Below are 24,316 nucleotides of genomic sequence, written 5' to 3'. Positions count from 1 at the left end.
TTTTAATTGGGTCTAGTCCTAGTTAAATAAGGATTTGATTAAACCTAATTAAATTTGATTTTGACCCAAAAAAATAGGATTAGGAGTTCAGATCCTAGTTGGACTGGGACTCTCTCTCATCCCACATGCCAAAAAGGGTGCATTCAAGGATTGAGACGCGTGACCTAGGGTTGGGATGTGCGTCCCAAAGCATCTTACTCCTCTCTCTTATCTCTTTATCATTATCTATTTTTAAAGTTTAAATTGGATTCAAAATTTCAAACCTAGATAAGAGTGGGGCATGGAGTTATAATAAGGGGCAGATCCAAGTATGAAGCGATTGATTTTTCATCACCCTTTCTCTCCTCATCTTGCCACCCAAAAGAAGAGCTCCTCTTCTTGGTGCTGTCCAAGAGGAAGACCTTGTTCGTCGTCCCTCTTCCATCCTCTCGTTCATTGTCTTCTTCCTGATTTCTTGAGAAGAAAATAAAGAAGAAGTCTGGAATTAGTTTGAAGGAAAAGAGATCTATAAGGAAGCTAGCATCTCGGTGATTTCAGACTTTTCTGATCAAGATCAGCCCTGTGTGGATATCTATAGAGGCTGGACGCATGTGTGACTTCCAGAAACCTTAAAAGATATCCATGATTTTCAGATTGCGGTGAAAATCTACCTCCACAAAGATAAATTTTGATCTTTAATAAATTAGATCTTGATCCTGTATATATAATGATTTCTAGGTATGAGATATAGTCTCTATGCATGCTAAATTAGATTTAGAGCTGTAAATTTGGATTGGGCCCATCGGATTGACGTGCCCCGCTATGTAAATGGGATGGGTTGAATTTATGTTTTAGCAACTTATTTAAAAGTGGATTAAATGACCCGTCCCGTTTAGGTTATGGGCTGTGGCGGGTCAGGGCGGATTGGAGCAGGTCGGTCCATCTTGATAGCTCTATTTAATGTAGAGCTGTCAATTTAGGTTGGGCTTATCGGATTGGCCCATCCAGCCATATAAATGGACGGATTTGATTCATATTTTAACAACCCATTTAAAAACGGGTTAAATGACCCATCCTGTTTGGGTTGTGGGTCGGGGCAGACCGGCCCGTCTTAACAGCTCTAATTAGATTTAAAGAATTTAGATGTGAAATATTTTTTTTTAGTACATAAAAATTTTAAATTTCTACATGCATGTATATCGCTATGTGATGACGAGTCTTTCATATCAACCTTTCTTTCTGCTGGAATTTCTTCTGTCTAAATCTTATCATTTTTAGCCAATCATGTGAAGTTTGTAATATTTTTCGAAACTATGCTTTTTTAGATGGTTGAAAGAAGCTATGAAATAATTTGATCGGACAAATCAACCAAAGTTTTGATGATGCCGAGAGGAACATCCCTACCACCTAATAGCTCGTCTTAGGTTACATCATCATTATGTTGCTTCTAAAATTTCAATAATAGACTATGAATTTTGTATGAAACACAAAGAGCGTCACTAAATTGATACAAAGTAAGTGTATAAGAATTATGGAGCTAGTTTGTGCCTGTGAATCTAAATCTTTTATTATTACACCAAGCAATAATCTCTATTGGTAAGTTATTATTAACAAAATTATTATTTAAGATTAGTTAAAGCATTTTCTATTAGAGGTGACAAAACTCGAGAGATGAAAGCCAATGCTCTTTCATATGCTTTAAAGAAGGCAGCTTGAGCACGTTTCTATTTCGAGTAACGTTTCCTCTCTCTCTTGGTCTCCGACGTAGTCCCAAACCTCGGTCCTTGTAGCTTCTCTCCCAGTCTTCCCCACCCCAGAAAACTGAGAACCGTGGGATTAAAGTTGGGTGAAATCACGGTCCGAGTACAATTTTCAGCGTACCCAAAAAAAATCCATTGAAAAAACCAGAGATACCCTCACGTCACCCAACAGTTCACCCAGACAACGTGTCGCTCTCTCCTTCGCTCTGACCACATCGTGGCCTTTTTTGCGTCCCGTCACGGATGGTCTTCCGTTCGACCAAGCGCGGTTCGGTCACCTTCTTCGCTCCCAATCTCTCTCCGATCTCGTCCCCAAGAAGGAAACCCTAGGATCGAACCCACCTCTTTCCCTCCTTCCCCTCCCCCTGATCCCCAGAGACCCTGCCCCTTCGTCGCCGGTGAGCCCTACCGACGGCCGACCCGTGCCGTCCGTTCCGATCTCCGGAGGATTGAGGGCGGAGATGGAAGAACCCAGCGCCCGACCGAAGAACCCTAGAAGAGCCCGCCTCGCCCGCCGTGACCTCAACTCCAAGGTCCGATATTTCGCCCCTTAAAACCCTCCTCTGATCCCATTCCCTGGTTCCATACCTCGGATTTTATTCTACCACTTTGTTTCCTAGCTTCCTTGCTAAAACTTGCAGTTTCCTGTTTTAGATTTCAAGGATTTACGCGTTTCCTTCCCGATTTCCATCAGATATCTCAAAGTTCGAGTCTTTTGAAGATATTTGTGCTTTCTGTCTGAAAAGTTGCGATTTTGATCCACTTTCTTCGTTTTTTATGTATTCTATGATGTTGGCTTAGGACATGGCGGCGCGTGGTGCAGTGGATGGGGTTGGTAATGCTGAAGGAATGGAGGATGATGAGTTGGATGGTGATAACGTCACGGAGGGTGGCTATGATGGAGTCCCGGAGGTGGGCATGGTGTTCAAAACCCATCAAGAAGTCTCCAAATTCTACAAGAGATACGCTCGCCGGGTGGGCTTTGGTGTCTCGGTTAGAAGATCTTCCTTCACCAAGGAAGGGCAGTGCTTGTATCTAGAACTGATGTGCTGCAAAGGAGGTCGGAAACGGCCGGAGCCCAAGTTTAGGAAGAGGACTTCGGCGACCACAAACTGCCCGGCGAAGATCCGGGTGAAGTTATGGGGTGATGGGATGCTGCATTTGGAGTTGGCCAACCTTGATCACAACCATCCTGTCAGCCCGTCGATGGCCCGTTTCTTGAGCTGCTATAAGCAGCTTGGCGCAGCTAAGAAGCGAGGCGCCGAACGAATGAATGATGATGGCGTAATGGTGCAGCCGGAGGAACTGCCTCAGGTTCCTGTTGACAGATTAGCTGCACTTGAAGAGCTACTCTTTAGTGAAAGTGGACATAGGAGTTTTGTTGAAAGGGGTAGGTTGAGGCTTGGGGAAGGAGATGCCGAAGCTCTCCGTCTATTCTTTACTCGGATGCAAGCTAAGAACTCAAATTTCTTTAACGTCGTTGATTTAGATGAGGAAGGCTGTGTCAGGAATGTATTCTGGGCCGATGCCAGGTCGAGGGCAGCATATCAGTATTACAATGATGTTGTTGCTCTTGATACAACCTATGTTACAAATAAATATGACATGCCTCTTGCGACTTTTGTGGGGGTGAACCATCATGGGCAGCCGGTGTTATTGGGCTGTAGTTTTCTTGCGGATGAGACCACAGAGACCTATGTATGGTTGCTTAAGGCATGGTTAGCATGTATGTCAGGGCATCTTCCCAAGGCCCTGATCAGTGACCATTGTAAGGGCATTCAGAGTGCAGTTTCCGAGGTGCTCCCAGGAATTCGTCACCGCCTATGCTTGTGGCAGATAATGAAAAGGGTCCCAGAGAAATTAGGGGGTCTGGCTGAGTATAGAGCAATTAACAAGGCGATCCAAAAGGCTGTGTACGACTCCTTGAGAGTCGATGAGTTTGAAGAAGATTGGAGGAGGATGATTGAGATGTGTGGACTTCAAGGGAATGAATGGCTAAGATCGCTTTATGAATGTCGGCATGCTTGGGCCCCTGTTTATCTTAAAGACACATTTTGGGCAGGAATGTCTACTACCCAGCGTAATGAGACAATGAATGCCTTTTTTGATGGGTATATAGATTCCAAAACTTCTTTGAAGCAGTTTCTTTGTAAATACGAGATGGCTTTGCAGAGTAAGTATGAAAAGGAAGCCCAAGCGGATTTTGAGACATTCCATAAAAGACGGCCCTCCGTATCCAAGTTTTACATGGAAGAGCAGCTGTCAAAAGTATACACTCTTAACATGTTTAAAAAGTTCCAGGATGAGATCGAGGCCATTATGTATTGTCATGCATCATTAGTTAAGTCTGATGGGCCTGTCTCTACTTTTGATGTCAAGGAATGTATTTTTCTTGATGATGGTAAGAGGACAATGAATCGGAACCATGGAGTTCTCTTCAATGCAGAACAAAAGGAAGTTCAGTGCATTTGTGGTTCCTTTCAATTTAGAGGAATCCTGTGTAGGCATGCTTTATCTGTGTTTAAGTTGCAACAAGTGCATGAAATTCCATCCCAGTATATTCTAGATCGGTGGAAAAAGGACTTCAAGCGGTTGCATGTTATGGCTCGTTCTTCAGATGATGTGGTTGCTAATAACCGAGTGGATCGTTATGATTATTTATCAATGCGATGCCTTCAACTGGTTGAAGTTGGAGTTTTATCAGATAAGTACCAACTTGCTTTGAAGTTGATAAGGGAGATGGAGAAGTTTCTTCTAAGTGACAGCACACATGATGATACACAACCTAAGATTAAGCCTCGTGTTCCCAAAACAAATAAACTGAATCGAAACATTAATCAAAATGTAGGAAACATTGTAGCTTCTGAAAATGGAAATGAAGTGCGGCGGCGAGGTCGGCCACCACAAGCAAAAGAGTCGCAGGTGCCGGTAGTTATCAAATCATAAAGTGTGATAGTCTTTCAATGTGTTGCATTTGTATTTATTGCTAATGTATACTTTCCTATGAGCAGGCTTCTCTTGGAACATCGAAGGTTGGTAATCAAAGCTATGAGTTTTGGTGCTCCAACAGCACCATATCTTCACATACATGTTGCGATGCAACCAATCATGAATCCAATGTTTTTTTTTTTTTTTTTTGTAAATATATATTATCTTAGCATATCATAGTTATACACCAGTATATGCGTATATTCATTTGTTTGGTATTGCTTATTTCTTGTAGGAAGGAGTGAACCCACAAGTCTTTCCACCTGGTAGCCAGTTTGGTATGCCAATGAATCACTCTCAATACATTGGCCCTCAAGCAGCAATGCGTCCAAGCATTGTTTATATGTTTCCGGTCCGTGACCTTTCATAAACATATGTTATCTATATTTTTATTTTGCTTTTCTTTTTGCCATTTTATTTTGAGCTTTGCAAATTTTATTAGCATAATACATGTAACATGTAGTAGGCCTTTGTTCATCCATTTAGCTTATTAATTGGTTATACATTGGCAATGAACCGCCTGCATATTATTTATTTATTTATTTAAAGTAGACACAGTGCCCCATAACCATTATTATTGGAAAGAATGAAACGGATATCATTTGGTATCATTAGATGTCGAATATGATTGTGATATATCTTTTGAATGATCTTCTTCTAAACTAGTCTCATGCACATGCAGTGCACCATAACCATAGTCATCAGGCCTTATCCCCTGACACGGCTAACACTGCCAATTCTGATCCGGATCCTGGACTGAAATGTTGAGGTCTAATGCTGCATGGAAATCAATTGTGAAAAGCATATAATAAGGAACATAATGAACATTACTTCTTAAGATAGATTAGTTAAAAGAAATAGATAACACTAGTGGAAGACAATCATGAAATGGATAGTTATGCAAGTGGAAATGCTTTTTCTGATGTTAACAAGAAAAAAAGTGATCAATACGAGTCAGTTTTGGAATGACTGGCACATTTGGTAGATAAAAATGACAAACCCATGGACCATTTGCTCTTTTTAATAACATAGTTACTTTGTCAACAGACTCTTATGAGGCAATTTTATGTTACAGGGTGGGTTTGACCCACAGACATTTGGAAATGGACCAATGATGCCATGGATTTATCAACAAATGTTTCAGGTTTGAATTTTGGTGGTCTTCTATCACTCCGATCAGTAGGAAATCTTCCACTTAATGTGCCTGTCTCATAAAATAGTTTGCCTATGTGCAGGCAGCTCAGAAACCAAAGGAATCTCCTGGTCCAAGTGCAGGACAACCAACAAGAAAACGGAAGATATATCGTGGCCACAAGCCTGTGGAAGCTACTCAAGAACCCAAAGAACCTCCAGCCCCAGCAGCTGGTTAGCAGAGGGCATCAAAATGCAGAAACATGGCCTAAGGTATGTTTCCTAATCCTTTTACCACCTTTCCCTTTCTGAAGTTTGAAATTTCAGTACTGTTGACCGATGTTATAAAATGTTATGCAAATTTTAGCCTAATTCTTCCCAAAATAGCAAAATTGCTGAATATGCGTAGCTAAATCTTATATAAAGAATGTTAGAAATGCATTAATTGCATGATTTCTAGTTATACAATTCCAGTGTTGATTAACTATAACATTTTCTACATAATTACATATTATAATTTGACTTGAGCTTATTTGTGAATGGTAGGTGGTACAGAAGCAGTTGAAAGTTAGAGTGTAAGAGAAAGAAAATATCTTGCAATAATTACCAAGGAACATCAGGGTTTCAATGTTAAAGCATAATCTAAAGGTCCTCTCCCAATTCGCAACTTTGATTCTGATAGGTCTGGAGTCTAATCACATGCCAATATGGCTCTATTTCAGAAGCCTAACACAATAGCCTTTGCAGTAAGATATTTGACCAAGATGTGGATCTTCCTAGATTTACGATATTTGCAATTAGCCCAACATGAGAAGCTGCAGATCGTAGCATCTTGTTCCGAACATCCTGACTTCTACAATCTGAAATGAAAATTTTCCTAAATTTTCTTTGGTTGGAATTTGATGGCAACTACGTCCACAGCTAGTAGCGTAGTCTCTTTTCTGGTTTTTTGGGAAAGGGTGCTTCTGATGTATTTGTATCATAGTTCTCCTCAGATTGCAGTTTCGCGATATGTAGTAGGAATCGTTGTTAGGCTTTCATAGTGCAGCTTAGTGCTTCAATCAGACATCTTCTGTAAATAATTCTGTCATTTGACAATTTTATCCTGTTTATATGTGAATGCTGGTTCACATCAAGTCTGTTCCATAAATTTGCTCTTGACTCTGGAGCAGTTGAGGGGTGGTTATCGCGCATTGTTTATTTGATTCATGCAATATGGATTGACACTTTCTTCAAAATTCTATTGACCACTCATTGACAATACAAGATGGAAATACTGGACTTTGTAACAGGTATTTCCCCATTTCGGCTGCAGAAACAATTCTAGAATACTGGCAATTGGTCCGCAAATAAAAGTCCAGTTTTGGCTTTTCAGCTCAAACAACAGATGCCGGAGAACGTTAGATTACATTACTTTAGGCCTGATTGTTCTGTTTTCCGGTTAGAGCAGCTGGCAATATTTGGCAAACGTGTGGGCCACTGAAAACAACTGCTTGCTTACTGACAGGGATGCACGTTATATACCAAAGCTTAAAATAAAGGCTGTCATGGTAGTTCTCGAGGTCTCCTATTAAGGTACATATATATTAATAAGGGGAATTTAGTTAACTATTATCTAATAGCTATTCTCTTATGATGTCTTTTGAACAATTGGATGGATGTTATTTAATATTTTTAACCTATATGCAATAAAAAATTTTTATAATAGGTGTAATTTTACTGCCAAATAACTGCAACCAACTCTATGCTCTCTCTGACATAATGTTAGCTGCAGTTTCGGAGGTGGTCTGTAAAATATAATGTAGTGGCATTAGAGGTGGAGTAAGATTTGTGAATATAACATAGAGGTGGAGTAAGATTTGTGATCGAGGTCAGACTCCAGTATTGTTGCGGTTGCGGTAGGATGGACATTCCAACTACAAGAAATCTAGAGGCTGGCTAGAGACTCTGGCATTTTCTGTGTGAGATATGCCTACCAAGAGGCCAGCAAGGTTGTGGACTAGGTGGCTGTCTTTGCAGCGGAGCAATTTGGAGGAGTTTTGTGGGCCGAGCAATTGATGGATCTAGCTGCCTTTAATGATTTTTTATTTCTTTGATTTTGTTGGATGTATTCAAATTAGATTAGTATAATCTCTCTCTCTCTCTCTCTCTCTCTATATATATATATATATATATATATGTAAACATGCACACGTTTGTCTGTCTATTTAGGATAATGGCATCATTGAGATCCCTTTTACTGAAGTTTTAGATGTTGTTGCCATCTAAAACATATCACTGATGTCTCTTTTGATCAGTATGGCAACAAAACTAAGAAGCCAGCATCACAAGTTAGAAAAACTCATTGGGTAATGCTACAATGCACCATTGCCTTCACTCTTCAGTTAACCATCTGATATGGCAGGACTCAGGAGGGGATTGACGAGGTCAGTGGGGATCAATGGGGATTCGGTGCGTCAGAAAATGACACGTTTCAATGCACAGTTCTAGCTTGAAAGAATCAGAACGGCAGCATGCTAATAGTAGAGCACACAAAAACCTTCACAAATCACCACATTCCGTGAGCTGGAATCTAGTACCATCAACAGCTCTTCAAGCAAAAGATAAAATGCTAATTGAGCAAAAGATGAAAATACTTGAAATTTGTTAGACTTTGAGCAATGCATCTTTAATTCAAGACATGTTGCATTTTGCAGTAACCAAAGCTGCATCAGGTCAGATACAAGCCAAGAGAACTATTCCAGCTGCATCGTTACAAAGGCTTTATCTGGCAAAGCTCTTGGAATGTCAGAAAGTATGTTTTGACATTCCAAAAACACTTTTGAATGATATAGTGATATTTATTAAAAAAATTAAATAATTATTTTTATTTTATCAAAAAGATGAAAAAAATTATATGAAAAAAATTCCATTAAAAATACTTTCTGCTCAATGTTAGAAAGCTGTTTGGATTTCAATAAAAATTTTCTAATGAGCAAAACATCCATCTACAAATCTCATAATTACATCTTTCATCATGTCATATTATATTATTATATCATAAATATACTATATTATCATAATAAATTAGCATTATAATAATATTATAAATATATAATATATTATAAAAATATAATTTAATATAATTAATATATTATAATAATATAATATAATATGTTATATTATAGTCTATTATTAGATTAAATTGTAATCCATTATATTATATTATATGATAATAATATTATATAATATAATAATATTTTAATATATAGTAATATATAATATCATATTATTCTCCATTATACAAGATTATGCAATGATTTTTAATCATTTTATCATATAATTTTTTTTTTTTTAGTTATCAAACAATGTTAAAATTCTAAAGTATTTCATAAAATATGGCCATAAAACAGTTAATATTTTTTGATAAAAATTCCGGTCGCTGAAGCCCAATTTCTAAAAGCTTCAAAAACTCTTAAGCCTAAATTTCCCACCACAATCCAAGTTTGCGCTGAAAACTTCTCCAGCCACAATCTCTCCTTCAGCCAACGTCCAGAATAGTGTACGGCCCCTTTAAAGCACCACAAATACCAGGTCAGGGGCTGCAACATTAGCTACCCGGTCTGCCGATGCCAGAATAGCATACGGCCCTTTAAAGCACCACAGAGGCAGCAACATTAGCTACCTGATCATGCCAATAGAGAGTATAAAGATACAACTGTCGAAACTCGGCCTTTTCAGACAGTACCGAAATTGTAATGATAAGTAACGGCTGAAAATTTGTATTCAGAAGACAAGTAACGGCTGAAAATGAAAACATTTCAGGTAACATGACTAAATAATACTTGAAAAGAATTTAAGGTAAACAGTAAAATTTATTACAAGGAGAGAAATAATAAGGAGAGAAATAATAACTCGCACAAAAAATGCGACTGGCCAAAACAAAGTGCCTCGAGGGATAATAATACTGTCTTTTTCTTTCTCTGAAGAGTTTTCGGATTAGTTTGCAATTCCCAGCATGATGCCCAAGGCTTCATGAACTCGGGCTGCAATTTAGTTGTGATAGCATGAATAAACACCCAAGCCAGAGTCCCAAAGGGATACCATATGGACTTAAGACTGCAAAAAGCTAGCATATTTGGCGCCAAGGAAAAGCCTCTGGACACAAAGAAGGGCATTCTTTGTCACCTCAGCATTTTCATGATTCATGAGTTTCATCACCCTCTCCTTGGCCTTCATATCCGAAATAACAATCCTCCCACCAGGGTGATATTGAATGAATTGAGACAAATCATAACAAGCAACAGCAAGCGCTGTTGGATCATTTGATGTATCAAGGATTGTTATGAGGACACGCAGGATCTGCAATGGAAAATTTTGCAGGAGTCACATTCAACAACAAGACGAGTCTTGTAACTAAATAATAGGTATAGAAGGGCAAAATGCATCCAGAAAGAGTGATGTGCCTAGATATTTCAACCAGATGAAAACGACAGATTCAGTCAACATTGATTCTATTGAGCTGTTAGTCCAAGCTTTAGATGATTCTACAATCACCAAGGTTAAATTCTTTGTTAGCTCCACCAATTTTAGTTAGAAAATAAAAATAATATACATAAACTAACCATGTTTCCAAAAAAATCATTTCTTCAAAGTCTTCACAAGTAGAAATGCGAGGTTTGCAATTGAAGATTTTGTGGTCAGAAGTTTCCAGACCAACATAAGAGGCTATTTGCTATTGATATCACTACATTAAGCAACTGAAGCCTTTTATTTTCAAAAAAGCAGAAAGTTTAGGACTCACCTTTCCAAGCCAGGTGAGGGGTAAGGAACTCAGGATTGGGAGTGTTTAGAGATCGAGATATCACTGCATTAAGCACTCAACGTGTTTATCAATTTATCTCTATAAGATAGAAAGATCTGGTTGGGTGGATCTCCAACCAGATCTGAAACGCGTGCGCGCGCGCGCACACACACAAAAAAAAAGAAAAAAAAGGAGAAAAAGAAAAGAAGACTACCAAAGAAGTTTTTAGTTGTTTTGGTATTCCTCTTTTAGTTTTTAACAACTGAAAAATGAAAACTGCAGTAATATCAAAAGGGCCTAGATTTGTGTAGTTCTGATCAAGGTTTCAAGTACCAGCTTCACCTCACTGGTACCCAACCAGTGCATAACAGTACGATATAGTTCTGGATAACGACATTCAACGCAAAGATATACTAGGTACCAATTCCCTACTGGTAGGGTATGCATGATCCAGTAATCGAAACCATAGTTTTGATAGTGTTTTCCATTAGATATTATTTCAAATTGGTACGATGACCAAAAGTAGTTGTTAATTCCAACATTAAAGTGTTATTGCACAAAAAAAAAAAAAAAAAAAAGACTTAAAAAACCAAAAGCTTGTAGTTCCTTGGACGTGAATACAATATCGTTCTAATTATGGCTATATGTAGACACTCACATGATCATAAGCAAGATTTTACGTCCCATTGGGACAGAGGGCATCCGGATCGTCCCGTCCTGTTCTTATAAGAAAATGAGACTGGAATGGGGTCGTAACCCCAAAACCTATCTATGTAGGAAGAGAAAAAGGAAGAGGAAAGAAAGAAAGAAAAATAAAAAGTAAAAAATGAAAGAAAACAAGAAAAATGAAAGAAAGGAAAGGGGGAGAAAAAAAAGAGAGGAAAGAAGAAAAAAAAGAAAGAGAAAGATGAAGAAAAAGGAGAAAACGGAAAAAAAGAAGGGATGAGAAAAAGAAAGGTAGAAGAAAAAGAAAAAAAAAAAGAAGGAAAGAAAAAAAAAAAGAAGGAAAGAATAGAAGAGAGATGGAGGTTATCCACCGAAATGCATAATCGGGACAGCTGCTGGGATGGGACAGGACAGTGGGGTGTCCCGTTCTATAAAGATACCAGGACACTTCCATCCCATGAGATTTAAAATCTTGATCATAAACAAAATAGGAAAATGACTGTACATGTCAACTAAGCCAAAATAAAAGCTATAAGTTAACCATGATTAATTACATGGTACACCTACTACAGAATACCCATATGGAGAGGTATTAGCAAAATTGCAAGATGGTACCTGGAAATCATTTTCTTCAAAGTTTGTGATATTTTCACGCCAGAAATTCGGATCCTTGTGCATGGGGGACCAGTCAAGATGACCCAGAAGGACTTCCTGCTTATATTTATCGAATGAACTTAATCTTTTCATGTTATCTTTAAGCCCATCTTCTAGCTGATTCAATGCATCCAACAAATCCTACATGCAGTCCAGAAACAATTATTATAAAAGGATAATTGTAACACTTAATAGATGTATAAATAATAAGCTCTCAACTTCCACAATTCCAGGAAAACCGAACAGTTTACAAGTCACTTCACATGACTGAGTTTTTCCCTAATAGTTAAATCTAACACTAAGTTACAGCAATTAACCTTTTATGGTGACAATTTATTTGGACTGCAGTCAGAAATGAACTTAGAAGAAGCATAAAATAAAAACAAAAACAGCTTAGAATATGGAGGTATTCACAGTGCCAGTAATTTCATAAAACTACTTGCCACGCGATGCCTAAAACATCACCTTTAGTTGCAAACATGGGACATTTATAAAGCTAATTCTATGACTTGAATGGCACTCTCTTGGAAAATCTCTGTGACTTTCATAGCATAAAAATCATAACAGTTTCCATAATAAATCCAGCATAGAGCTTCCTTATCCTCCACCATATGAGCGCTTATGTTCCTTCTGACCTTAGAGATTTATGCATTTATATATACCAAACTACCAGAATATGACAAAGTTGCCAGCAGGGGCAAGCACAAGAATGCCTTTAAGGCTATACAGTCATAATATAGGTGTAATGTGTGAAATTTAATCCTTGCATCTTCATTTAATGCACCAGTAAAAATGCATATTGTTGGTTTTTTAGATGGCAAGTTTACTGCATGTTGGCCAAAAGGAAAAAGACACCCCTCGTCAAGTTAAATATAAAAGAGATTAATGGAATTTACCATTTCACATTACGTTGATAAGCTAGGAAAGTTATGTTTTCTATAATATAAGATGATTTTCCAAATTTCCATTGGATATGACTTTCAATTCTAGTGTTCTGCCTCTAATATTTACATTGCAACTTAAACGAAAGATGTCAAGACCTCACCTCATCACTCCATGCCTGTGCTTTTAAGCTCTGGACAATTTGTGGCAATCCAAGATCAATCATTTGAGCCCCAAATGCCCCCTTTGCTAACAAATTGCAGAAGGTCAAAACAATAACCCTCACAACCTACAATAAATACATTCCATATCATAATGTGCAGTAATGTTAGATTAAAAGCACCTGGCACAAACAGAAAATATAAGATGAAACCTACCTTCTCCTTCGTGGAACCTTTGACAACCTCCACTAGTCTTGGCATTACCCTGGTAGTGGCCAAGTAATCAACCGCTGCATCATAATATGACAACAGCCAAATACAGAGGCAAGTTTCATAAAGGAGCTGCAGGAAAGAACATAAGCCATTAGCTCACAATTAGTGGATCTGCATGATTAGGCCATATGCCATATTGCACTTAAATCTTCACTCAAAAAAACATTGCTCCTTGGTTGTTTAAGCTTAAAATGTGACCAATAAGCTAGATATCTCCACCCATCAACTTGCTTAAATGACTTCAAGGTAAGCCCCTTTCTTGCCTAAAACTGCCATGGCAAGGAACTTGGCACCAAATTCTAGAGGGTTGATGTCAAGATGACAGACTACCATACAGTTTGCACAATCCATCCTAGGGCCTTCTCAGCTTGGATTCCTGCTCTACAACCAATCCCATATCTGACAGGGAAAGGTTGGGATGATGATGATGATGTCCACTTATCATAACAAAGTGGAATGTTCACACAAATATATGCAGTGCAATGTCAACTCTCTGCTTATTGCAGGATGCTTAAATCTTTTATGATAACCATTTAGAAAGAAAAGCTACATAGAAGATATGCTTTTCATCCATTTCTTTTGAAAGAATTGTTTAAGTAGTTTCAATGGAATGAAAACTGCACTGCTCTCAACCTTTCTTCATAACCCTTTGTGTTAGTGCTTGACAGCAATAAATGATAATTTTAATAAAATGGCCTCAAAGCAAACAATAGTACTTGTCATAAATAAATAGGAGTTTCTCTAGCTCCAATCTCCAATGCTCTAGTTCTCAGTTTGCATATGATTATTTACATTATAATAATGAAACACCACAAAATTTCAATTGAGCTTTTGATTGTATGCATGTATATGTTTTCCCAAAAAAGAAGCTTGAAACAGTTTTGCACTGCAAGCCAAAACATTAAGTTTTCAATTTCTGCAACTCTGCAATCTGGATTAAAACACTTGGGAAACTCACAAGTCCAACATAAGCTAATGCCCTCATTTACTTCAAGTTCTACTTTTCTATTGTCAGATCTCGTTTTAAAAAAAATCCATTTTCTAATCATAAGTTCCCTTCTGCTTACACTTTCCTTCTGCCAGGCTCGTGCTTTAGTCCATGAAAAAGTATACTGCATTAAATTATTATGCATTTGAACGAGTATCGTTTGTTAATCAACTTAACGAAGATGTGTTTGATCCTTTATAACCAGAAAACCCCTCCAAAAATTTCTGAATATCTGAAAATGTCAAACAATAGCACAGAACCCAAAAGCAGATCAATTTTCATGATTTAGCAGAAGATTAAAGTGCCTAAGTTCTGGCTCACATGTTAGGCCTATGAAAATAGCTGGTCCAATGTCAAAGTCTCCCCAGGATTCAGACTTCACCAAGAAAAGGCATGAGTTAAGTTGGCACAAGACCAAAATGGGTACGACTAGAGATTTGAAAAAACTACAGCAAAAACAGTCTGAATACATCAATACAAAACTTATTGCAATGGCCATAGGAAAGAAAGTCGTGAATGCATTCGAAAGACAACTTCGGCAATATGAGATATTTGTTGCACAAGAAGTCAACACCATGCCAATGTTCTGTTAGATGTTGAAGATTCATACGAGCATCTCTCTATACTAAAGATGCTGGCAAGGCAACATCAAAGGTTCGAAAAATATTTGATAACTTAATTTTTAAAAATACCATATTATCAGCTTGAATTATCCTCGACAAATGGAGAAGTGACTTAGACATTGCTCAGGGCATGTTGCACAAATCAACTACTTCGCTTGTGTTTAATTAATGGATTTATTCCTAAATATCTTGTGAACTGAAAAGGAAAAGGATCCTTGTTGAATAACAGCATATAGCTGTCCTATATACATATAGTAAAGAAGTATAAAACCCATAAAATTGTAATCAAAAAGGACCTTTGTGAGTTGGAGCCATTGACCTTATATACTACATGATTGATTATATCCTTTCATATAAGGATCCTGAACCACTTCAGAAGAGCTCCGGCCATAAAGATGAAGAACTATAAGCACATTACCTGGATAGACTGCTGAGTGGATGCTGGAGAAATCAAAGGAATAAGCAATTTCACACCATCTGCTTGAACAAATGAAGCTCTCATGCAAGGTTCTCGCAGCAAGGTGGCTAGACAATTTATAGCCATTGGGACAGAACGATTGGGATGAGATGGGTTCCTCAGCTGCAAATAATATACACCCTTATAAATACATCATAAAATTTTAAATCATTATGATATTTTCTTTATAAAAGTGCAATATGACATTTCATTCAACTGAAAATCAAAAGAACTTGAAGGAGAAAAAGGTGCATTCCATTATGAGAAGCACAAGAGTTACTGCTGCCTAAGTAGTGATGCTTAAATATCAATATGTTAAACAGTCACAATAGCAATAACAATGACAATAACAGTGGTTGTAGTAACAATAATGATAATAATATATACTGTTAGAGACAATCTCAAAAGTCAATATGTTAGGTGAAACTCTAATGAGCTCAAGGGATGTTTAGCAAAATAAGCAATATAACTTCAGCCTATCAGTTAGAACCAAATATCATAGTACATCATAACAATATACAGAAATGTAGATATGGACCAATAACCAAGGTTAATGTCCCAATGGGTTAGGAGACACCAGCCATCCCATCCCATTCCTATGAGAAAATGCGACCAGGACAGGGTTGAGACTCCGAAACCCATTCATGTAGGGAGAGAAGAAAAAGGACAGATAGAAAGGAAGATGGAGAAGGGGAAAAGGTGAAAGAAAATAAAAAGAAGAAAAATGAAAGAAAAAAAGAGAGGAAGAAGAAAAAGAAAGGAAGGAAAGAAGAAAGGAAAGAGAAAGAAGAAGAACAAGGAAAAAAGAAAGGAAGTCATAAGAAAAAGAAAGAAAAATGAAAGGAAAGAAAGGAAGGTAGAAGAAAAAGAAAGAAAAGAACGAAAGAAAAGAAAGAAAGAAAGGAAAGAAGAAGAAGAAAAAGACGGAGGATATCTATCGGGAGAGCTATTGGGATGGGATGGGACAATAGGACGTCCCGTTCCATGGGTATACTGGCACACCTCTATCCCATGAGATTTAAAACCTTACTAATAATCAATATAACAAATGATGCAGAATAAAGACTTATAAATTTTGCCTAGAGTCAGCATCATGATGTAATTTGAATGGAATGTTACACAGCAGATTGGTAAGTTTGAGCTATAATGACATGTATTGCTCGATGGTGGCCTATACTAGCTATGGGTGTGAGCATGGACTTTTCAAACACAATAAGGGAACAAATCCCAAAACATTAGGCATAGCCGAAGCTACAATATGAAATGGGTTCTGCCTCTCCTCTCTGCCTCTCACTCTGATTAACAGCAAGTCAACAACCTGCCTTTGGGGTCAGCATAGCCTTTGCCCAACAATTGGAGAAAAAGGAGAGAGGTGTATCCATCTTGGTGTAAAGACTCAGGAATCCAGTTTCCTATGTTCCAATCGTCTGCAACCATCTCCTAAACTGCATCATTGTCCCTCCTTCCCTCTTTTTCATTCATATTCTACAATTAAAGTCAGCTTCGAACTTCAAACTATTCATAAGAAAATAGATATACATATTTGTAAACATTTGTTTCCACAAGAAATTTATGAAAAATAATCTGCTTATTTCTTTGTTCAGCTGATCATGCCTGTGCTATTGACCTAATCCCTTTTCTCACGCTTATCAAGTTCCTGCAGTTTTGAGTCCCATGTGGTCGTCATATTCCAAATATTTTGGCAATTTTTTTGGGAAAAAGAATAAGAGTAAAGACCAGTTGGCTATTAAATCCACCAGCATAGATCAGTCACAAAGAAGGGATATTGCCGCAGCAAAGACTTTTTTAAACTGACACAGATTTCTTAGGAAACAATGGAACAGTTTTAATGCCAAGAAAATTTCTTTAATCTTAAAGTGATTTTTCATATGTGCAATAATCAACTAAAGGAGTGTGATAGCATAACATACACAAATACAACAAGCCATGGTCTCCAACACTCCATCATGTAGATATATTTCATCACAAACCAATGTATGCTTAGATATTATAGAACAAAAAACTAAAAAGTCAACCATCCTTTCAAATTATTATTCGAAATCAAAAGCATGTAAAATTGTCAACCAAAATCCATGACTCCTTACCTTGCGCCTTAGCTGAACCATTCTCTCCCAGTTCAAAGGTGAACAGGAAAAAAAAAAAAATCTTTCATGAACACTGCACATTTTCTAACAATTCAACCAACTTTAGCTCAGTGCATTTATTGTTAACATCACATTATGAAAAGGGAAAACTGGGTTACAGCAAAATCACAGCAGACAATGACCAGTTGCTATGATTGAGATTACAGTAAACATAGAAGCTAATAACAACACCCTGATAATGACTATCATTATGTAATACAGCTAGTACTTGGCCAAATTTTCACAAAACTCCAAGTGGTCAAACCATCAGTATTAGCTAATATTACGACAGGTATAAACATATGAAAGATCTGAAACATATTGTCTACCCATGTTATCTAACAAAACAAATGTTATTGACTGCTAAATTGTCAAAAGAAGCAGAAGTCAAGCACAAGAATATCAATTTCACCATGTTGTTTATCTTTATGTATCAAACAACACAAATTAATATTCTATATATATATTATATATTATATATATATATATATATATATATATAACTATTGAAAAGAAGTATTATCCAAGAAGAGAATAGGCATGCAAGTTCAGGTAGAAATGTTAACCTGAGAACAGAGCCACTCAACCAGGTCTCTTAGCACATCATTGATACCTGTAAGCTTGCTCTTTGAATGGGAGGCACGTCCATTTGGAACAATGCCATCCTGAATTTTAGGTCGAACACTGCAAGCAGAAGATGCAAAAAATTACATCATGTAGGTCTGTTGATGTTAGCATTTTAAGCAATCCATAATTTCAAGCACCTCACTATGAGAGACAATATTTTACAGCTCTTTTCTTGGATGAACCAGTTGCCTATCCATAACAATCTGAAAATGAAAAATAACCATGAATTACTCCAAATAGACAGGAAAACTATTCACTTGCATCTATATGGGCAAAATGTTAAGTTAATGAAATGAAAGCACGTTAAAGATAGGTCTCACAAGACCAACCACCATTAGAAGAATGCTAGGTCACAAGGATCTCAACAGGTCAACCTACTTGCCTACTTTTGTATTGTTTCAGGCCTGGTCATCAGGCTGGGCCTATTCAAAGTTAAGTTGAGAAATATCCTCGCCTTAAACTAAATGAGGAGCTGCCACCTATCTCAATGATTCCATAAAACACTTAACTTAAGAAAGGTTCATAAGTATCTTCATTTGCTAAAGACTTGTCATGGAAAAGTCTAGCTCGTTTGGGATTTGCTGCAAAGAACAAAGAGAATATCATCAAAATTTATAGCTTAAAAAATTAACTGCTAATCTAGTTGTTAAATCATTTCCTACCTGTAAGCATTTCCTCAATAAGAGCAAGCACATATTCTACCGTTTCTTCCTTCGAAATGTCACGTAAAATATTCATGAAGACCCGAACGTAAGCTGGTCCATCCTGTCAAAATCATTAGCTTCTAGTGACCACGACATGTAGAAATCAAAACATCCATGCAGGCACAGCTCATTATAGTGATTCCATGACAAAGTAAAATTTAAAGGACTTAAAGAACTGGGTTAGATATCGGAATCAGACCCTTTAATTAATCCTGAAGACAGTTTAGAAATGCCCTAGCTCGGTCTACTCAAACTTTATTAAGCACAGGTACACATACATGTGTGTGTATTAAGCTTAACCTTGTCAACTTCACTGGAATTTCCATGTCAACACAGGATTTCAGAAAGAGTATGCATGATGATGGTTTAATGATCTAGATCATGATCGGAGGACAGTGATAATAAGAAGGATTTCGAACAACAAAGGAAGGAAACCATACTAGCAAGAATAAAGAATAATCAGCAATTTAATTAGAATATGCTGGAAGATATAGAACTACGACATGAATATATGAAGACTCAATTCGCAATAGTTAAAGATGAAAATGTCGAAGCGCTAGATTTTATATACTACCAATAATTCTAAGAATTCTTTGGTATGTGCTCAGCATCTCAGTTGTACATGCCAATGCATTAATAGCATAGGATGTCTTCATCTTTCAAAGAAACAGAGGAGGTCAGATATGTTTTACATTCAACAGAAAAGGGTCAGAATAGCTCCCTATAATAGAGCATCCAGAATGATACAGAATAGATCCCTACAATATGTTAAGATGAGTTCACACACACAAAATGGATATCACAGCCTTTAGCAAGAAACATATCAGATAATAAGCCAATACGTACATCATCAAGCAAAGCAGCTCTCTGGCTTTCAGATCTTTTGTCGTAGCGCCTTAATAGCTGAAGACATGTTCCAGTGATGAGTTTGGTTGTCATGTAAGTCTCCCATGGTATGTCCCTCTTGAGAACCTAAAAATAATTGAATGAAAGATACTGAAGGTTCTGTTTAAGTGACAGCATCTGGACAAAACTTACCTTTTCCAGAAATTCCAGCAGACATCTAACTCACTTAAACTTGAGCAAACCAGGTAAATCCAATAGGATAATATTCATGATCACATCAACTCATATCATTAGCTTAAAAAATTACCTGTTAAATTATATACCAGTGATCAGATCAAATTCAATATGTGCACATATCAACGTTGGCAACAGTAACTACCTAATAATAATACTCAGAAAGTTGAAATGGTATATACCATCAAACCTGTCCTAACTAATTGGTGTGGTAACAAATGTGCAGCAGTCTACTAAATGAATGATCAAGATGATATTAATGGGAACTGAGAAAAGATTTCACTAAATCGACATAAAAAGTAAAATTATCCCCATCTGGTGTCATGTGGTCCCCAAAACATGATTTTTGCAAGTCTGAAAGTTTATCAACCACTCTCATATCTTCCATAAGAATCTTTTAATTGGTATTATCATGGTTTCATAGAAAAAAGGTATAACATCAACTTTAGTATTCCATAAGACTTTCCTCAATTGCTCCCTAAGGTTTTATCGCTTGATGGTTTTCATCCTTTGCAAACTCTGGCAGCATGATGATCCCGTGTTCCATATGATATTGCAAGCGTGTGCATTGGTTAGCCATCTCACTGGCTTCCAATTTGATTCTCTACCAGAAGTAAGACACCAAAAATCAAAGATAGGACTCTCTTGCTCCTCATGTTCTCCACCGTGAGATCTCACGTTGACACTACTCTGGTAACTGCCCCAAAAAAGGGAGCAGAAAGTACAAGAAGGTAGGGTTTGAGACTGAAGTATGTGCTAATTTCTTATCATTTATGGCAGACCTGCCGCTGACCTCTGAATAGTGTAAAATATACAGTTTAACATCAGTTGCTTCTCATGTTATGATCCACAACATAAAACAAGTGGACATCTGGTTCTGTTTTCATGAACACAGACTCAACCTTTCCATCAATGGAGTTAAATCCAACTTAAACACAGCCATGACGTAGCCATAATCAACCTAATCTATGAGAGAAAATGGAATTTAACAATCCTAACTTCAAATGAAATTAAAAAAAAAAAATTCCAAATTCAAAAGACGAACTATATCATTTCTCCAAAACCCAAATATACGACCAAGCCACCTAATTCACCAAACCTACACATTATAAACCAAACAACTAACAGAAAATCATGTTCCCCATACTTCCACCATCAATTAAAAATCAAAATTGACACTTAAAAAATATTAACATCTCAGCCATTTCCCGATAAGATATAAATGCCAGAAAACCTTTGAGAGTTCATATAAAACTAACATTCCAAGAAGAGCAAACCCTAGGAATCAACATTTTTTTCCGGAATTGAACATAAATTAAGAAAAAGACTCAATGATGGACCTGTTCGGTTGAGAGCTCCGCGCGATCCATGGCGCTAGAAGAGAAGAAACCCCTCCCCTAAATTCGTCCACAATCGAACTGCTACGGACTTGAAAAAAAAGGAAATATATATCGCACCAAAGGGATTCCTAGCAACAAAATTTCCACCACAAATCGAAGCCAACGATCAAATCTCAATAATTTGCCAAAATTCGACCAAATACAATAGAAGAAAATAATATATTTTTGATCTCGGGATCGCTTCTTCTTACCACAGAGAGAGAGAGAGAGAGAGAGAGAGAGAGAGAGAGAGAGAGGAGGACGGGCGAAGCGAGAGATCTCCAGGAGGCTCCTGAATGCCGTCTGAACTGTGAATGCAAGAGAGCAGAAGGCGGCCTACGGGCCAGGGATCTTTGGAACGACAACTGTACGCCGGGGATGGACTGGCCCGATCTGGGCCGCTTAACATCGGTCCGGACCGACCGGTCCAAAATCATGAGCCCGAACTAGTCCCGACTCAACCATGGTTTTAAACGACGGCGTTACACCGACTGCTATAATGATTTCGGCCACCCCGTTACATTGTTCTAGTACAAAACATCAAAACATAGTGGCCGTTATTTTCCACTATCTTCCAATATTTCCAACCGTTACAGTTGGACAATCGTCAAATGCCTCCGTAACTTGGAGATATATTGTATCGTACCGTTATAGATGCTTTCATTCTCGTATGACGCGATCTGATCCGTCCGTTCGAACTCTACCGGTTCTGCTCTCTGGACCAATTTGTAGAGCCCCGTTGCCGTACACGTTCTCCACCACACATTCGAATTTTATGGCTATCCAATCGAGGATGACACGTTTTCCACACGTCAAATCTGGTCCCTCCAAGTCATGCTGCTTTTGGAACGCTTTGATAGTATATATTAATTTATGGATTTTATTCCTTGACTTTCTTTTTTTTTTTTTAAGTTTATCGCGAGGCAAATAAGTTAAAACGCGGACAGCTCTGCGGTCACCGAGGAGCTTGCACGGCCGCTGATTAGGACCGTCCGATTGATTTTTCTTTCTCATTACCATCTACACACTGATCGTACTATACGTGTCCAAAGTCATAGGCTTTCAGGTCAGGGGAGGATTCTGAGTTTGTATCTTCCGCGAATGAGAATGATCGATCCTTTTATTTCACGACGTCAACCGTTAGATCACCTATTGCACATCTCTCGAAGCACTCCAACCTCTCTTTTCCATCTGCCCACGTGAAGCTGGAAGAAACCATGGATCCAACGGTTGTAATTTTGAATGAAATGAATGTGGTACGGATCATAACCATCCGAATTCGTTTTCGCATTCAAATATAGATAAAAATGTGAAGAATCAAATAATATCTATATCTATATTTATTAAAAAAATAAATATAAATATAGATATAAATAGATAACTATTTGATTCATATCCGAATATATAAATTTATTTATAAATTTATATAAATTTATATAATATTTATTATTTTTTTAAAAATATATAATCATATAAATATGTCATTAATTTGATTTATCATATATTAATAATATTTTTAATTTTATAGTCATAAAATTTAATTATTCAAATTATATTCGTAATGTTATTTATATTTTCAATATTAAAATTATATCCGTATCCGTTTAAAATAAATATGAATATAAAATTTTATATCTGATTGATATATGTATCCATAGTTATATTCGTCAAATAAAATAAATATGGATATAGATATGCTGGTATCTGATGCATATTTGATTCAATTTTAGCCATAGATAAAATTAGCAAATCCATTACTCCGGTCCATGACTCTTTAATTTTGATATTTAGAGTGATTCTACAAATCAGACGGTGACAACTGAATCAGTGACGCTCAGGGATCAAAGACTGATACAGTTAGTTAGTTGGTAACCGAATTTAATTTTTAATTTTTGGGCCTATGGCCTTAACATAAGCACCAAAAACAATTTCACATCTCAACTTGTTATCCTAGGTTGCATCAAGGCCAAATCAGTGATGCACGGGGAAAACATACATGGTCAAATATATAAATCTATAAGAACCAGAGATTCGCCATACTAAGCCTTCTGTCTCAAATATAAAAATTACCAACTATTTTACCACTTACATATTTATTGTCTCATTGTATCCTATCTTTACATAATCTAAAGTCTTATTACCTTACTGATTATAAGTGACAGGAAGTTGGCTTTATCTTCCAACAAATCAATGCATTGTTAATGTTACGTGTTAAAATATATGATGAAGCATCTTATAGCGAGACTTTTAGGCTCTTATTAGTGCTATCATAAACAGTCATATATGCTGTGTTGTTTGAAAACGATTGCGGGCACCCCCTCAATTGTCTGATATTTCCAAAAGGTACTCCCCCATTATGACCATCGTCTTTCTCATATAAATCCCAGCAACAGAGATTTGGTTGAGATGAATGCCTCTTTTTTTTTTCCTAGGGTGAGATGAACGCTTTTGAGATCCATATATGTGTAAGATTTTTCAGCACGCTGTCGTATAAAAAAAATAATAATAAATCCAAAAAAAAAAAAAAAAGAAGAAGAAAACTGTTTCAATGGCCTTACACTGTTACCACCTCTGACAGAATCGACTCAACCACGAAAATTTCTGTTAAACGTCCAGGCAAAATGATTTGAGATGGACACACTCTCATGGTTTCTACTGCATTGTAGGCTCAAGAAACCGACGCTCATCTATAAATCCATTATAACACTAAATATATTACCGGAATAACAATCATTATTTAAGTTTTTATTATGAATGAGAAAGAGATAATACTTTAAAATTCATATCTTCTCCCTAGTTTAAAAATATTATATTCCATAGTTATTAGTATTTAAAATAAACATTCTGTTCTGCAGACAATGACTTGAAAACAGATGACGTTGACAAAACACACTAGAACCATCAATACAGATCGCATGATGAATTAGTAATGTTTTGCTGCTATTACTAATAATAGAGAATGTTTAACATTCTGTGTTGAAGTTCAGATCGTGCTCATAATTTCAACCCATGTAATTTAACTTAAATGGCAAATTTT

The 24,316-nt window shown here is 37.0% G+C and overlaps 2 protein-coding genes across 5 annotated transcripts; one reads left to right on the top strand and one right to left on the bottom strand.

Annotated features, from left to right (window-relative positions):
- Positions 1-1,977: 1,977 nt before the first annotated feature.
- On the top strand, positions 1,978-8,011 carry LOC105038604 (protein FAR1-RELATED SEQUENCE 6). Of its 3 annotated transcripts, none has more exons than XM_029262598.2 (7): positions 1,978-2,272; positions 2,541-4,667; positions 4,751-4,771; positions 4,963-5,079; positions 5,803-5,871; positions 5,963-6,131; positions 7,633-8,011. In XM_029262598.2, exons 1-6 carry the CDS (start codon positions 2,201-2,203, stop codon positions 6,095-6,097), a joined length of 2,541 nt encoding a protein of 846 aa, XP_029118431.1. In that variant the 5' UTR covers positions 1,978-2,200; the 3' UTR covers positions 6,098-6,131; positions 7,633-8,011. The 3 variants fall into 3 exon arrangements, with proteins under 3 accessions (XP_029118431.1, XP_010912761.1, XP_010912762.1); XM_010914459.4 differs by lacking the exon at positions 7,633-8,011 and adding an exon at positions 6,405-7,008 and having other exon boundaries at positions 1,979-2,272; XM_010914460.4 differs by lacking the exon at positions 7,633-8,011 and adding an exon at positions 6,405-7,008 and having other exon boundaries at positions 1,980-2,272; positions 2,541-4,661.
- A 1,624-nt stretch (positions 8,012-9,635) lies between these two features.
- LOC105038603 (probable V-type proton ATPase subunit H) lies at positions 9,636-21,646 on the bottom strand. 2 transcript variants are annotated; one of them, XM_073260155.1, is made up of 12 exons: positions 21,492-21,646; positions 21,241-21,368; positions 19,667-19,792; positions 18,779-18,881; positions 18,627-18,697; positions 18,254-18,321; positions 18,056-18,173; positions 15,307-15,468; positions 13,221-13,346; positions 13,007-13,132; positions 11,923-12,102; positions 9,636-10,199 (listed from the first exon to the last, which is right to left on the bottom strand). In XM_073260155.1, exons 2-12 carry the CDS (start codon positions 21,268-21,270, stop codon positions 9,951-9,953), a joined length of 1,359 nt encoding a protein of 452 aa, XP_073116256.1. In that variant the 5' UTR covers positions 21,271-21,368; positions 21,492-21,646; the 3' UTR covers positions 9,636-9,950. The 2 variants fall into 2 exon arrangements, with proteins under 2 accessions (XP_073116256.1, XP_073116257.1); XM_073260156.1 differs by lacking the exon at positions 21,492-21,646 and adding an exon at positions 19,859-19,973 and having other exon boundaries at positions 21,241-21,364.
- Positions 21,647-24,316: the final 2,670 nt, after the last annotated feature.

Source organism: Elaeis guineensis, chromosome 1, assembly GCF_000442705.2.
Source record: "Elaeis guineensis isolate ETL-2024a chromosome 1, EG11, whole genome shotgun sequence".
NCBI classification, from domain to species: domain Eukaryota; kingdom Viridiplantae; phylum Streptophyta; class Magnoliopsida; order Arecales; family Arecaceae; genus Elaeis; species Elaeis guineensis.
The sequence above is the reverse complement of the archived record's forward strand: the minus strand, read 5'-3'. Positions and strand labels throughout refer to the sequence as shown.